This window comes from Hibiscus syriacus, unplaced genomic scaffold (genome assembly GCF_006381635.1).
Source record: "Hibiscus syriacus cultivar Baekdansim isolate YM2019G1 unplaced genomic scaffold, ASM638163v2 tig00112382_pilon, whole genome shotgun sequence".
NCBI classification, from domain to species: Eukaryota; Viridiplantae; Streptophyta; class Magnoliopsida; order Malvales; family Malvaceae; genus Hibiscus; species Hibiscus syriacus.
The window spans coordinates 850,572-866,019 of NW_024063318.1; the positions used below are offsets into that span (position 1 = coordinate 850,572).

Sequence of the window (15,448 nt, forward strand, 5' to 3'; positions counted from 1 at the left end):
CAAAAACAATCGTTTAAGTTTTTGAAAAGGTTCGACTAAGTTGGAAAACATTTAAAACATATGTTTCAAGTTAATTTGGACTTTGAATTATTTTTGATAAATTTTTGACAAATTCGATTATGTCCAAAATTAATTTTACAAATTATTTTTATATCAAAAATCACTTTACATCAGCACTAGGATATATAATAAGGTTGATAATAACATGAACGGTTAAGAATGGCCGATTATTAGGATGTTAGATTTAATGCCTGATTAATTAATATTTGTTTAGTTGCTTGGCTAATACATTAAAATTTAGTAGTACAATACGTTAAATGTGCCATGTTGAGTTGTCGTGATTTCTTTTTCTTAGATAAATTTTCTTCTTTTAACTTCTATTATAGTTATTTTAAGTTTAAATATAACGTTTATTGTGGTTGCCTGTTGATAAAATAGCATGGGCGAGTACAATGTGAATAAATAATCCTCTGATCAATGACTTAGATAATTATTTATGTTACCCTAATATAAATACGTGTGGGGATGGGCATGGGACCCGAATCCGATCCGATCGGGTCGAGTTTTTCAAAAATAATCCGGGATCGGGTCGGGTTTGGATTTAGGGTGAAAATGCCCGATCCGACTAGACCCGAAAAAAATTATAATTTTACTTTATATATTTAGGAATAATTACAATAATACCCCTCTATATATTTTTTTCAATTAAGTAATTGTTTTTATTGAATAAAAATAATATTTTTATTATTTCGGGTCAGGTCGAATTTTTAAATTATATATCGGGTCGGGTGAAATCATGTTTCATGCGGGTCGGATCGGATCTCGGGTGGAGGAATTATTGTTCTCGGGTCGGGTCGGATCAGGTGGACCAAAAATCCGATCAAACCTGACCCATGCCCATCCCTATATCCCTAACATGGGGTTATTTAGCTTTTATTTATTATTATTTTCATTTGGAAGGATAATACTTTTCTAGCTTATCTATTGTGTAGGGTCAGATGTGAATATTTTACAAAAAATAATTAGTGTGGCTAATACAAGCTTATTTTTAAATGTTTCATTTTGAAAGGTAGTGCCAAATAACATGTGCTTTGTACGTTTTTCATGTGGATACCCAAAACGAAGCATTTGTTTATAATATGATGATAATATATTCTAAAGTTAATGGTTACTTATCACAGGGCGCGTGCCAAACATATTATAATATGATGATAATATATATTCTAAAAGTATGGCTTTTTTTTTGTATTTTATATAAGAAATAATTCAAACAATCAACATGAATTGTATGCTTAATGGTAAGACGTATGTTGGTTTATGGCTATCTTGTATCTATGATGTACTTCCATTTTTAAATATCAATAAATGCTTTCTTCCCACTTCTAATAGTTGTCAGGACCTCATTTCTTTTCTAATATTTTCTGAGCTCGTTCTATATTATTATTACAAATAAAGAAGATGTACATCATATTTTCCAGTATGGTTTAAATATTTTTGTCTGGACCAACCATTCGCATCTTTTTTTAAGTTTGGAGGTATCTAGCTAATTATATACATGGTGTCTATGTTTTCTTTTCTTGCTTCCCTTTTAGTTGAGTGATTCTCAACTTAATTCAGATATATTTATGCAACTAATCAGGCATGATATGATATTCCATTTCTTTTGGCTATGCAATATTATTAAGGGGTTCAAGTATGCAGTTGTCTTTCTCAAACAAGGTGTCTGGTGTTCCTCAGTTCCTGCCTTTCAAGGATGCAGCTCAAGAAGATGGTCCAAGGAAGGCTGCTCATGATCCTATAATGTCATCTGGCTTTATGGCAATACCGCCTGCAGATTATAACCAGAAACCGTTTTCTGGCTTCACCAAGGTTTGTTACTTGCCATCATGAACTTCTTAGTTTCTATTTTTTTTTCATGTTCGAGAATTTCGATTTGATTTTAAGAGGATGTTTGAGATTTTATCAGGCCTATGTCTTGTAATACAGGTTTACTGAGTTTTTTCTCCTCCTATGACTTACAGAAACAAGGGGGAAACAACTACACGTTTCCACTTTATGGCCTGCAACAATTTGATGGACACCAACTCCACAGTTCCCAAGATTTGAGGATATTTCCAGTCTCCAGCCAGCCAAATCAAAGAATTGCAGTTTATATGAGCACTCCTCTTCTCCAGTCCCATCTAATTTCCACTGGACAGAACATAGTTTGTAACACGGGAAACCCACAACCTTTTGCCGGAGTCCCGATCATGGCTCCCCCTGTATCTGTTGTTCCTCCATCAAGTTCTGTTATTGGTACCACCGATCTAAGGTATCTAAACTACTATCATTTTGCTACATGTCACTTTTTGTGAACCTTGATTTTATAAATGATAAAAGTATCAGCCAAATGGCTAGTTGGAATGATAAAGGTAAAGCTGAATTCTTTTGTAGGAATGGTACCAAATCTTTTGGGACACCATCTCAGTTGACTGTCTTTTATGCCGTTTCTGTATGCGTGTATGATGATGTGTCTCCCGAGAAGGTAGCATGTTGCTTCAGCCTGTGTGGTTTATATGCTTGACACCATAAACTTTAGGCGGTACTTGGTTCTTTGCTTCTGTATTCAGGCACAGGCTATTATGGTAATGGCTGGAAATGGATATTCTGCAGCTTAGAGTAAAACGACTCTTAGGACTCGAGCTCAGACATCTGTACCACGACCTTCTGATGCATTTGTCGGCAACAATCACTGTACCATGGCACTATCGTGAAGCCTTCCGTGCCATATTTCTGTAACCTCCCATGTCAATTTGCAGCCGGGTGGAGGAGCTGTAGCATCTGCTAGTAACCAACCAGAGCCTCCAAAATTTGTTAATTCATTAGGATCTGCTATGACAACTCTGATTCCAGCAGGTATTGCACTCCTATTTTTTGTGTAGGAATCTCCGGTAGCTACTGTATTCTTCTCCTGTAGATGTGCTTTAAGTTTGAGTCTTTATATATATATATAAGAATTGGAGGCCTCTTTCAAATCCCCTTCATAATTATCAACATATTAAATTGTATGTCAACGAAAATTGGAAGGAGGAAAAAAGTACTTCTTGATTTATTAAATAATCAAACCAGTACACCTTAAAGGAAATAACGCACCAATATAGACACAGACACTAAATCAAGAAAAACCAGAAAACCTCTAAGAAAACCCCCTCAAATAGCCAAATAAAACAATGACAACCCTATCCGATACCAACTCACACCTACCCCGAGCTTCAAATCACTAAAAACCAAAATAACCGAAAGCAACAGCCAAATCAATTAATGTGAAAAAAACACAACCGACTCCAAGAGGCGAACCATCTACATATTTGGTGAAGGAACACAATCCAATCAATTAAAACTCCTTCAAAAACCGCTAACAGACCAAAGCCCAATTGCTTGCTCTTTTTAGATTCGTGAATTGCGAGGTCACTTTTTCTTCCCGAGCTTTGGGCCCTTCCCAAGATCCTCTCCCTGCAACCGGATTGAATCACCTATTACCCCATTAGAAATCAATAAACTCGTACTGAGACCGTCTTCTGGGGCACGAGACTACACAACGTTTTGATCTGATCGATCGAGGGCACTAGGTAAGGAAAACTCTGAAACTGAACATGGTCTTGAAGCTAAACCAATCTCACCACCGGTGGTTCCACCGCCAGGTACTTCCTTCCTTCCCAAGTTGATTTGACAAATTTTCCAGCGATCCAACTGGAAAGGAACCTGGTGTACTCAGGGGGACTTCGACCAGGAGGAGGAGCTTTAATTTGAGAATTAGAGTGGGCCAATGCAGCCATGCTGGACTTGGAATTCTCGGATTTGTCATTGTTAGAGCCAACAATGTCTTTTTCATCTTCCTCGGGAACCCAAGGAATAGGCTTGAAACTCGGATCGATCTCGCGAACCAAGACTTTAAATGGTTGGCTTTCAACCTTCAATCCTACTACCTCGTCAATTCTAGAGGTAGAGGGTATTTGAGAAAATTTTGATTTTTGCCCGATCAAATGACGAAGGATGTTGGGAATTTTCGTCCATAGAAATAATTTCCCCTCACTTTGCTGCTATGTTTGTAAAGGTATCTCAGCTCCAAGCATGAAAATGAATCTCTCCGCAAACCAACCAAATATGCTGACTCTCCGCCATCAAGTTTTTTAACCATGATTCAAACCTGTCGAACCATACTGCCAGAGACTCTGAATTCTCGACCTTTGTTATGTTCATTAACATCGAGTTTTCAAAACACAATAAGATAACATTTCCAGTAGCTCTGCGCTGCGAAAAACCATTAAGGCATTTTTCATGCATTTGTCTAGCAAGGTTCCGAATGAAAGAAAAGTTTCTACACCAACACACAACGCAATTTTCCAGCACTCGTAGTTTTTCTTCATCATCCACTCCTTCTATCGAGGATATGACACTCCTCTTGTCAGCCACTTCCTTATCCTTTCGATGAAAGGATGGAGTAGTTCTTCTCCATAAGGATTGCATGAGTTTATATTTTGCCATCGAAACACCAATCTTGCATCCAAAAATAAAATAGCCATCCATCCTAAAAGTTTTTTTCTTGGCTTCTTCTAATGTATCTGATATAGTCAAAACGAACCCCCTTACAAAATTTTTTTAAAAGGGATGAAAGCATCAATCACTTTCCATGATTGTAAAAAAGAGAGCCAAGCTTTTTCCAGTGAAGATTCTCAGGAATATTTTCAACAAAGAGCGTAAAACATCCAACCCTACTCCCCATTTTAGATGATATATAATTCTCCTTCCCCGCGAACTGTTGTCCTTCCTCCAGACACTATTGTCATTCCTCCCGTAACTGTTTTTGGTTCCAGACCAAACCCCGTTGAAACGAACGCCATATTTCACAAATCAATTCAAAATTCAGACCAGAAAACAGGTTCAGACTCCAACTTTAGGAGTTGCCGAACATGCAGAGCAGAAATCACCTGGAGCTTTAACGAGGGACGCCGAAAAACTTCAAGAAAAATGCAACGATGGCTTTACCAGTTTATTCACAGCATATGTATCCTGGGTTATGGTCGTAAAATGGCGGAAACCCAAAAAATCACGACAGGGAAGATGAAGAGTTGCGACCTTCAACGATATATCTGCGCCGATTGAAGGATTTTCTCGCAAAACTAAGCTTGAAATTGGAATCACATTGACAAGACGAACTTCCCTGAGAAAAACGGCGGCGAACAGTGGTCAGAGTGTGGCGGCGGATAGCAGTCAACGATGATAAGCATCGGCGGACGACGATGGGGAGCGACGGCAGAGGGCGACAGATAAACGCCTTAGAACTGAAGAGAACACAAAAGACTCCTAAACTTCTAGAGAGACACTAAAACACCTCAAGTTTCGGAGTCTTGAGAGAAACACTATTGTGTTCTTGTAGATGCCGTGCCTTAAGCTCGTAAAGCATCAATGGCTCGATTTCTAGAGAAGCGCAAAGAAAGGTATTTTCAATATTTTGTTTTTCAATTGTGTGACACTCATTCGAATGTCTATAGAAATACTACATGGTCCCTAACTCCATGAAGATTGTGGTACATTCTAAATTTGAGCTTCTCACACTTTATACAGGGTAACACACACGTCACCATACAGCATGAGCTAGAAATCGCTTGATTTCATGCCTCTTGGATCAGATGGTGCTAGTTTCAGTTACATATGCCGGATCAAAACCTCTTAATCTGGTGGCGTTTGGACTAACTCGCTGCCATAGATGATGTAAGATGCCTTTGTCTATGTTCGGTTTTTGTTGTTAGTTCTATAAGCACAATTCTTTAATGTCAAATTTTGGTTCAGTTCATATGTATATATTTCTTCCGGTCGCACTTGGGAATTGGTTTCCCACCGTTGATGTGGCACCGGACATTGAAAGCAACGAATTTCTGCAAATAATGCGGACTGCTCATTCGACTTTGTATGATGTTTGTATAATAGCTGCTAAAATAAATTATTGATGAAGAAACCCTTCACAACCCCCCCCCCCAAGTTTTTGATTTATTCAGATTATTTGCATTATGTTTGTGCTGCTAATCAACTGTTTAATTGTCCTCCTCCAGTTGATCCATTGCAAAGCGTTTTATTGTAAGTTCAGAATAGTTCTTCTAACCAAATTTGCCTAGGTGAACAATGGTATGTCTAAAAGTGTCCAGAATGACAAACATGTAATTCTTGATTTGGAAGCATGATTGATTGTTAATTGATTGTTAAGAAGCATACTTTGATTGTGAATTTGTATGAATCTGGACATTAGAAACAACTCGGAGTCGAATTGGTGGGCTAATTATGCATGTTCTAACCCAAACTTGCATGAAGCTATAGAAAGGATTGATCCCTCGGTGCATGGGACTGATCCAATGACTATTGTGTTGAAAAAGATCGTTCCTTTGCACAAAGGATAGATCCCTCTGATTTTGGATTCATCGAAACTTTTTAAATTACTTTTTAGGTCCTTAAAAGTTATTTTATCCTCTGGCCTCTTTAATAACAACGTTTTACAAAACAGGGCCTAGAATTTGAATTTAAAATTAAGGATGAATTCTAATATGAATTGAGCTGAGTTTTCAACAGTAGTTTGTTAGGACACTAATTTCATGTTAAAGTGGAAATTTTGGAAATTCATGTTAATCCTAAAATTTTAGTCTGTAAAATATTTTGTGTGTGCAAGTAAAGCCTGGAATGATGTCCGCTTGAGCTGAGATTTTGCATGATACTTGTAAGCATGACTAATTAAAGTGTGATGGTTTGAGTTTTGATTTTTAGCATGTTTTCGTATGATGTATATAAAATGATGAAAATGTTCTTAAACCTTGTAACTTGATTTAGTGAATGTTTTTGCATGATCAAATTTGCTCTCAGTTAAGAATGTTGGTGTGGCCTTCTGTTATATGTTATGTGAGATAATTTGGTAACATTCATTCATCGAATGAAATTTTTAATAGTAAATCTGCATCGAGTCACTTCGGTGGCTAATGTGACATCTGATAGTTAGGGCAAATCATTTGGAACGGGCGTTGAGTGTTATGTGCTCCTAATAAACACATTTTTGTTGTAGAAAGGTGAAGAAACTCCGAACACTCATCAATCACCTTGTCGGGAGCTCAAAACACCTCTTTCCCTTTTAATTCTCTCGAATACATTGATGAATCCAATGCTAAGAATGCAAGATCACAACAATAATACCTCATTAATGAAAACAACAATGCAATGGTTCATGTAAGTAGATAAGCGAATAGAGTGGCGCATACTCTTGCTAAGAAAGCCCTCCATTCCAATTCTGTTTTTTCTTTGACTAGACCATTCCTGAATTTTTTGTCCAAGATGTAAAAAAACGATATGTAACCTCCGTGATTAATGCAATTTGGACACTTTTTTCTCCTTATAAGACCCCAACTTTATGTTGGTAAAAAAGGATTTTAATGAGACTCGTTTTTCCTTAAAAAAATACACCTTAAAATGTTACAACAATAATACATCATCAATGAAAACAAGGGTTTTTTTTCCTCCAAAAATCTTTCTTAGATATTGACAACACATATACACTCAGCAAAAGTAACTACTCGAACTCTTTTAGTGACAGATCTCGTTAGAAGCTTCTATTAAATTTTAGGGTTAATGTAGAAATAAGTGTTGAAACAATATTTTAGCTGCCTAATTTTTTTTTTTTGTTAAAAGTAGGTGTTTAATGTTTTCTTCATTACATTTTTAGGTGTCTACTTCGTTATGACCGTTAAAAAATCATTAAATCACATGTGTTAGGTTTATATTCTTAAAAAAATATTATTTTTTGAAATAAAATGTCATTGAAAAACATTTTAAAAAAAGTTATACCCCTTCCTCCCATTCCCTGCAATTTCCCTCCTACTCGTCCCCATCAATAAAATTTCATAAGATTATAAGATTTGATGGAAGGTTTATCTCATGGTAAAATTTCTTGATTATTAGAACCAATTTTGATTAAGCCAAGGTGATTACAAAATAGTATTATGTTTTAAGTGTTTTCAACCATTTGACAATGAACGTCCAATCACTCCTGCTGGAATTACTGGTGCTCGAACTTTGACCTCTAGGAATAACAAATTAACAATCATTCCTTTAAATATTGAGATAATTTAATTTTTTTATATATATAATGTTATTTTTAAATAATATATTTATTTTTTAAAAATAATTAAAAAATATATATATATAATCGTGACACATATTACTTAACAGTTTTTTAACGGTCGTTACGACATAAATACCTAAAAGTGTAACAGAAAGAATGTTAGACACTTTTAACGAAAAATTCTTTAAACACCTAACGTTAATTTAGGGTATTGTAACACCCTAATCCGATCCGACTCGAAGATCGAAAGATTAAAGTATCACACGGACCACAAAAGTATCTGACCAAAACTTTCCTTAAAATATTTGCAAATATCATACGGAAACCATACATAAGTAGTAAAATAAGACATAATATTTCAAAATACATAATATGGAATCTCCAAATGATAAATCTCCAAAATAAACAAGTTTTAAATAGAGTTATGACTTGAAATATTATAAAGGTCTATGAAGGTACATGCCCTCCAAAAGACTCAAGACATGCTATGAATAGCGGGTGATTTAGAATGTGACTGAGCGATAGGCTCCTCCTCGATCTCTCTACTAACCTACGCATAGAAACAAATTTTGAATGCCGAGCTTACAAGCTCAGTGCCACACTAATAACCATGCTAGAAGCAGGACTAGTGTAGTCGAGAATTTTCTACATCTCAAGTCGACACCCTATCCTACCTATAGTACTTGAGGGTATCGGAGTGAGATCCAAAATTTTCTGCATCGAAAACGTATATCCTTAGCCTATTTATAGGCCCTCGAGTATTAGGGTGTGATCCGGGATTTTATGTAGTTGAACATACACTCGACCAACTTAGAAGTTGGTAGCAATCTAAGTAATAAAATGGTAGCAATCTAATGCTACAGATGTTGAACATACATGGAGCAATGAATTACAACTTAGAAGTACTAACTTTGAATATTAAAAGGTAAATATTGTGATTGGGTCATAACAGAGATATAGCAAAGATATTAAGAACATGATAGAAATGACATGCAGTGCTACAACATTATTGAGAGCAATAGGTCAAGGATCGAATGGATTAGGAAGATATTTGACAGCTTTTATTATTAGTATATCATGAACAAAATGTTTATGCATCCAACAATAATTAATATTATCTAAAAGACATTAATCATCTCTCATTGACTCTATCAATTAAACTATTAACAACGCTAGATAACGGGTAACAATATTGGGCGGCATAGATCTCACATGCAAACTTTCTTTTTAGCACACCGAACTTAACAAAAGTAATATATCTATTAATGAATTTTCAACTCTAAATATCATCAATAAACATCCATGAAGATAATTATATCTCTACAACTATCTTTAAAAGTGTAGAAACACATAACATAAAGTTATAACATAAACAAAATTAAAAGCATTCAACAACCGGCTAAGTTTATAACCCAAAATATCATCCTTAGAAATTACGTTACATTCAAATTTATGTGCTACTTCCCTATCTCTAAATAAGAACGAGAGTAGAAAAAGAATTCTTATTGATCATCGATGCTAGTCGACAAGCTCCTAGGTTGCTGCAGCACTCCCTAGCGGATTCAAACCCCCATGGCCAGTGGAGAAAAGAAGAAAATAAATGTAAATGAAGAAAATATGAAGAAGAAGTCTCGAAAGTGTGAAGGGAGACCCTATTTATAAGCCCAGCAAGTCAAAGCATCATCCAATAGGACAAACATGATTTTTCCTATATTTTCAATCCATTTTACAATTGTGTTGGACAACTGTCCAAATCCAAAAAATTCCATAACTATCTACTGAGTCACCAACTACTACAACATTTGATCAGCCTCCCCTGAAACTTCAAGTAATGCTATAACATCAACGTATAAATTTACAACATAAAACATTAAAATAAACCCAAATTCCATCAACTCATTCCCATGATGCAAATGATGAAAAATATATAAAAATGATCCTAATATAACCCTAATGATGCTAAAGTTAAAGCGTAACCTAGGTAAAAATATAATAAAAGTATAACTCTTTTCGAGAGTTATCATACCCCCAAACTTAAGTGTTTTCTTGTCCTCAAGCAAAAACATGCATGAAATTAAACTACTTCTAAACAATAATGTTGCAGAATAAATCTACCAAACCAAACCAAATCAGATTTTTGATTTTCCTTTTTTAAGCTCTCAACCTTTTCATTGCTTCCACAGAAGTGATAGCATCAAATGATATCTAATTAGGGAATGTAATGTCGACTTATCAAATTCAGAATCCATAGAGTGCAGTAATGTGCAAGGTAGGTGTACATAGTCAATACTTAGCTAAATTATAAAAATATTGTTCCTACTCAGTTAATGATCTTCAATGATGTAGAAATCTTCCTAAATCTAATGTTGGATATTCCAACTTGTTCGATTTCCTAAAACTATGTTAAATTATTCCAACTTATTTCCTAAAGTGTTGGAGCTCTTACGAGCTTTTCCAACTTATTCACTAAATACATTTTTTTTCTTTTTCTTTTCTTTCAAAAACTACTACAGCATCTAATAAAGATATAAGATTTAAAGTTCAAAAATTTATAATTTCTCTAAGTATTGAAAGCATACACCTAGTGTAAAAAGGTTTCTATGGGTCCTAATCTTAACAAATATCTAAAACATTCCAATGACATTTCACAGCTAATTGTTCATCATAGAGCATCATTAAAAATTCATAAAAAAAATCACTAATCTAGTAGCATTATATATACAACATTATATATACAATATCCTAAATACTCTAAATAATATGAACATCAGTGCACACTTCAAACAAACAAGTGTCATATGACAAATGAAAATATGAACGACATAAATGAATGACACAATATAAACGACATAAATGGACAATACACCTCCAAACCTAAGATGTGCATTGTATTCAATCCATGCAACAAGAAAACAATAAAAATGTGAATAGAAGTAAATGGGAGAAGGGAAGTAATACTCCCCTTGCGAGTTTTTCTTGGGTTTGGAAAAGTTGGGTGGGTTATCTTTGTTGATTTCTTCTCTTTTCACTAAGTTTTTTTGCTTGCTAACAAATAATACTGCAACAATGGCTATTTATAACTCTAGTTAATACTATGAAGCAAAGGTAACATATGTTGGTTGATGGTGCGATTATCAATGTGGAAACATGATCTGAAAATAAAATAAAATAAAACTAATAAAATTTAAAAATAAAACAAAATAAAAAATAAAAAAGTTAAACCAATCGAGTTTGAGTTCATAGAACCAAATCGAAGCAACGTTTTACGGTATATTGCCACCATAGTGTTTCATCATTTGCACGTTAAACATGCTCTAGCATTCATCCAAATATTCTTGCTTTGTTCCCTAAAAAATTCCAACAACATAACATTCAACATTGTCATCGCATTGCAAAATATTGAATGTAAGATATTAGTCATTCAGTCGTATTGTGAGTTCCCCTTTTTGGTCATTCAACAATAAAGTTTGCTAGATAAATGAATTTTTCCACTTTTACTAGCACATTATCTATTTTTCGTTCAGGATGGGTAGTAGATTGATCAGCAAATTGTAAAATAGTAGTTATGGGTGTTGCTTCAATCCCAAATTTCCTAAAAATATTCAAACACATAAGATTAATTCTGAAACCTAAATCACACAATGCTGTAACAATGAATTGATTGCCAATAGTGCAAAGGTTGGTAAATCTCCCTGGATCCTTCAACTTTGGTGGCAATATGCTCTTGACCATGGAAATAAACCTTTCAGTGAGTGCAACGTTTTCGAACTCTCCAATGCTACATTTCTTGAAAAGCACTTCTTTCATGAACTTGACATAGTTTGGTATTAACTCCAAGGCATCAATCAATGGGACATTAACCCTTAATTGCTTCAACACATCAAGGGACTTATTGAATTGCTGGTACTCCTTGGCATTTTGGAATCGTTGAGTGATATCTCTATTGTAAAACATCCCAACTTGAGTCCAATCTTGAAATCCTTGATTAGTACACTTGCGAAGTAATCCATTATATCGGTCCCAACACTCATACATAAACTTGCACAGATCAGCCAATGACTCCATCAAATTGGATGGGATTCCACTCAATCAAGCTCTTGCTCGGTCATGCAAAGAATATGGAAGTAATTTAAGTTTCAACATATCCTTGTGCACTCCTTGTTACCTGAAAGAATCATACACCTCCAAGAAAGCATGAATGTGTTGCCTAGCATCTTCCTGAGGCATACCCCAAACTGTCATATAAAATTCAACATGTTGAACATGACTGGCTTGAGCTTGAACTGGGATGCCTGAATCTTGGGTGCGACAATACCTAGATTGAGATCATCCAAAATAGGAGTTAAGTGATCTCAAATAGCTCTAGGCCGGGGTAAATTCCAGTATTCCAATTTGTAGCGACATTTGGATATGCTAGATCTTGCACCTGTTGAACGCCTTGGGTTTGATCATTCTTCATAGCTCTATTAGCATGTTAAACACGTCTTCTTTGTCTGAAAAGCTTTTTAATCTCAGGTACTAGAGGTTCCTCAATACAACTTTTGGACATGCAATGACAAAGCCTGAAAAAGAAAAACAAAGAAAATAACAAGTAAAACTATACTAGAAATAAATAAGTAAAATAAAAATTCTATAACAAAATTGTAAAACTTCCAATTGTTAATCCCCGGCAACGGTACCAAAACTTGTTGCGTGTTGTGAGTACTATAAATTGGACGTAAATTATGTGAAAGTATACACAATCGTAGAAGTAATAAAGAGTGAGTGAGTATCATTCCCACAAGGATTGGAGGAAATTGCAAGTTAAGTTAAAGAACGAATATTAAACTACCTAAGTATAGTTAGTATGGTGGTATACACAAATGAGAATGTAGTGGCAAAATGGAGCGAATATGAATGATATTATGGAAATGTGATGGCAATGTGAGATGTGATAGCAATATGGCATATGGAAATGTTGTGACAATTTAAGATGTAATTGAAACATAAACAACTGAAAATGTCAATTAAAACGTGTTGAGAATTTAGAAATAAGTAAGCATACTTATTATCCTTACGTGACAAGCTACTATGGGAATGAATGGTGGGATTTCTAAAGAATCCTAAGCCTTTACTCTCAGAATTATTCAAGCTTATATGTTATATTTTCTCGACATAGTTTACTAAGAATGTCCCTACACTCTCTTGAGTTAAGGGAACCTAACAGATGCAAATGCCACGACAATACATCTCGATGTGAACAGTAACATCGAACCTATCAAATTTGTACTACTCCTTTTAGTCGTTGAAATCCTATCCTTATCTCTAAGGTAGATTAGGTCTTAGTTAGCAGCTAAAACCCATTGCTCACATTGATCTTCTCTTAGTTTCTCTCGAACACTGAGGATCCTTAAGCTAGTTTCTCTCAGACAATAAGCAATATACTTAAGAAATGGACACTCTCATGCCTCCTAAAATCCTAAGTAATTAAGCACAATGTGCAAAGCAAATAGATAAACATAAAACCCTCAAATCATTCATTAAAGTACTCAATCATCCATAAAAATCCACACCATATAAAGATTAGTTCATGGTGGGGTTTGAAACATCCATAACAATATTCCAAACCATACAACATAATAAATCAAAAGAAACTAAAGCATAAGGGTGGAGGGCACTTCCAACGCGCATTGTTGGTTGCTCCTCAGACCACCACAAACGGCACCTTAGCGAGCTAGCTCCTCTCGAATGCTTAGCATGCCACTCCCTCGAGCTTGACTATGGAAGAGGCCCTTGAAAATATAAAGGGGAAATAAAGTTGAAAGTTCTTTAGCCGCCTATTTTGTTATCTCACTATTTCCCTATAAAATAATCATCTCCTCATTTTTGGTAGCCACCTTTTCATTTATACTAGGGGAATGCCCAAGGTTTTAGTGTAAAATTTCGCACAGTACCCCTAAGGTACATTCCCCTCACTTGAATTATGGTACAAAGGCGGTAGTGGTCCCCTCCAAGGTTGTTAGCAGGACACTATACGTGAATGTCTAGATAACTAGCAGGTCTTATCAAAATATCTTCTTCATTATTTTTTCTGTGTACATGAGTCATCCCAAATTACCGAGGCAATTCTCCTTTGCTCACCATCCAAGAATGTTACACTCCATGCTCACCCTCTTCTTTATTGACATGCACATCACCAGCCAAAACACAACATTTCCCGTAATGTAGCACCATTCACAAGATAATATTCCACAACATACTTGCACCACCAAATGCAGTTATTTGCTCCTAAATGCACCTATATGAGCCTTGAAACAACCTATAAATTAAGTGAAAAGGCCCTAAATATAGCCTTTTTACGGAGTTATCATTGAAGGAATGGATGTGGTGGCCTTCTTTTATGTTGCTACGTCAATTGTAGTGGCATTGCAAGTGGTATTCTTGTTAACATTGCTGGTGGCAATGAATTAGAATTACTTTAGTTGCCTGCATCTTTTGCTATGACGTCTGCAATAGGTGTCTTAATATCCTTTGCTATGACGTCTGCAATAGGTGTCTTAATATCCACCTCCAACTCCTTGCCTTTAACTTGCTACCTAAGTCTCTCATCCACTTTCTTTTTTTTTTTCTCATCATTCTTTCCATGTTGGAGTCCACTTCTCATTGTGATAGCTTTGCAATGCAGGTTACAAGTAGCTTCAGTTTCACTTGGCAATGCTCCTCACTGTTCGGTATTCAACGTATTGGTCAATTGTCAGACTTAATTCGGTAATGTTCCTCACATTAGACACAAGTAATAATGGATGTCAATTTCACTTCATGCATACCTTCATGTTGTTGCATCTTCATCACAATCTCAGTCAATGTTGTAATATGTGAAACCATTGAGTCCAGCACATCATTGTGCATTACTATAACAACGTATCTCCCTAACATCATCCTTGTGTTAGGATATTGGTATTTATTATTGGAGATCCTATCAAGGATGTTGTAGGCTTTGTTGTAAGACTTGTCCAACAATGCTCCATTGGTAGAGGCATCTACAACCATTCGGGTTTGTATATTAAAACCATTGTAGAATATCTATATTTGTATCCATTATTGGAAACCATGCATCGAGTATTTGCATAAAAATTCTTTAAATCTCATGTAATCACCATTTTTGCCATGCCATGCCACCAACTTTGCAGCTGCACCAAATTCCTTCTATTCTTGCTCCAACTATACCCTGTATGACCACCATGTCCTACCACCACTCCCACGTGAAGCATCAACCCTTACCCATGTTGCACACGCCAAATCTGGCCACCAAATCAACAATTTATGCATGTA

General features: G+C 35.5%; 1 protein-coding gene across 1 annotated transcript; it reads left to right on the plus strand.

The window, feature by feature from the left end:
• Nucleotides 1-1,612: 1,612 nt before the first annotated feature.
• LOC120178795 (protein TIFY 6B-like) lies at nucleotides 1,613-5,920 on the plus strand. Its single transcript, XM_039184582.1, has 5 exons — nucleotides 1,613-1,869; nucleotides 2,022-2,311; nucleotides 2,434-2,524; nucleotides 2,610-5,477; nucleotides 5,605-5,920. Exons 1-4 carry the CDS (start codon nucleotides 1,696-1,698, stop codon nucleotides 2,655-2,657), a joined length of 603 nt encoding a protein of 200 aa, XP_039040513.1. The 5' UTR covers nucleotides 1,613-1,695; the 3' UTR covers nucleotides 2,658-5,477; nucleotides 5,605-5,920.
• The last annotated feature ends 9,528 nt before the right edge of the window (nucleotides 5,921-15,448 follow it).

Excerpts from the sequence above, each read along its gene's own strand:
- LOC120178795 (XM_039184582.1), top strand. The coding sequence starts at position 1,696 with ATGCAGTTGTCTTTCTCAAACAAGGTGTCTGGTGTTCCTCAGTTCCTG. Across the intron at positions 1,870-2,021 it reads CGTTTTCTGGCTTCACCAAG|AAACAAGGGGGAAACAACTA; the intron begins GTTTGTTACTTG and ends TATGACTTACAG. Across the intron at positions 2,525-2,609 it reads ATGATGTGTCTCCCGAGAAG|GCACAGGCTATTATGGTAAT; the intron begins GTAGCATGTTGC and ends TTCTGTATTCAG.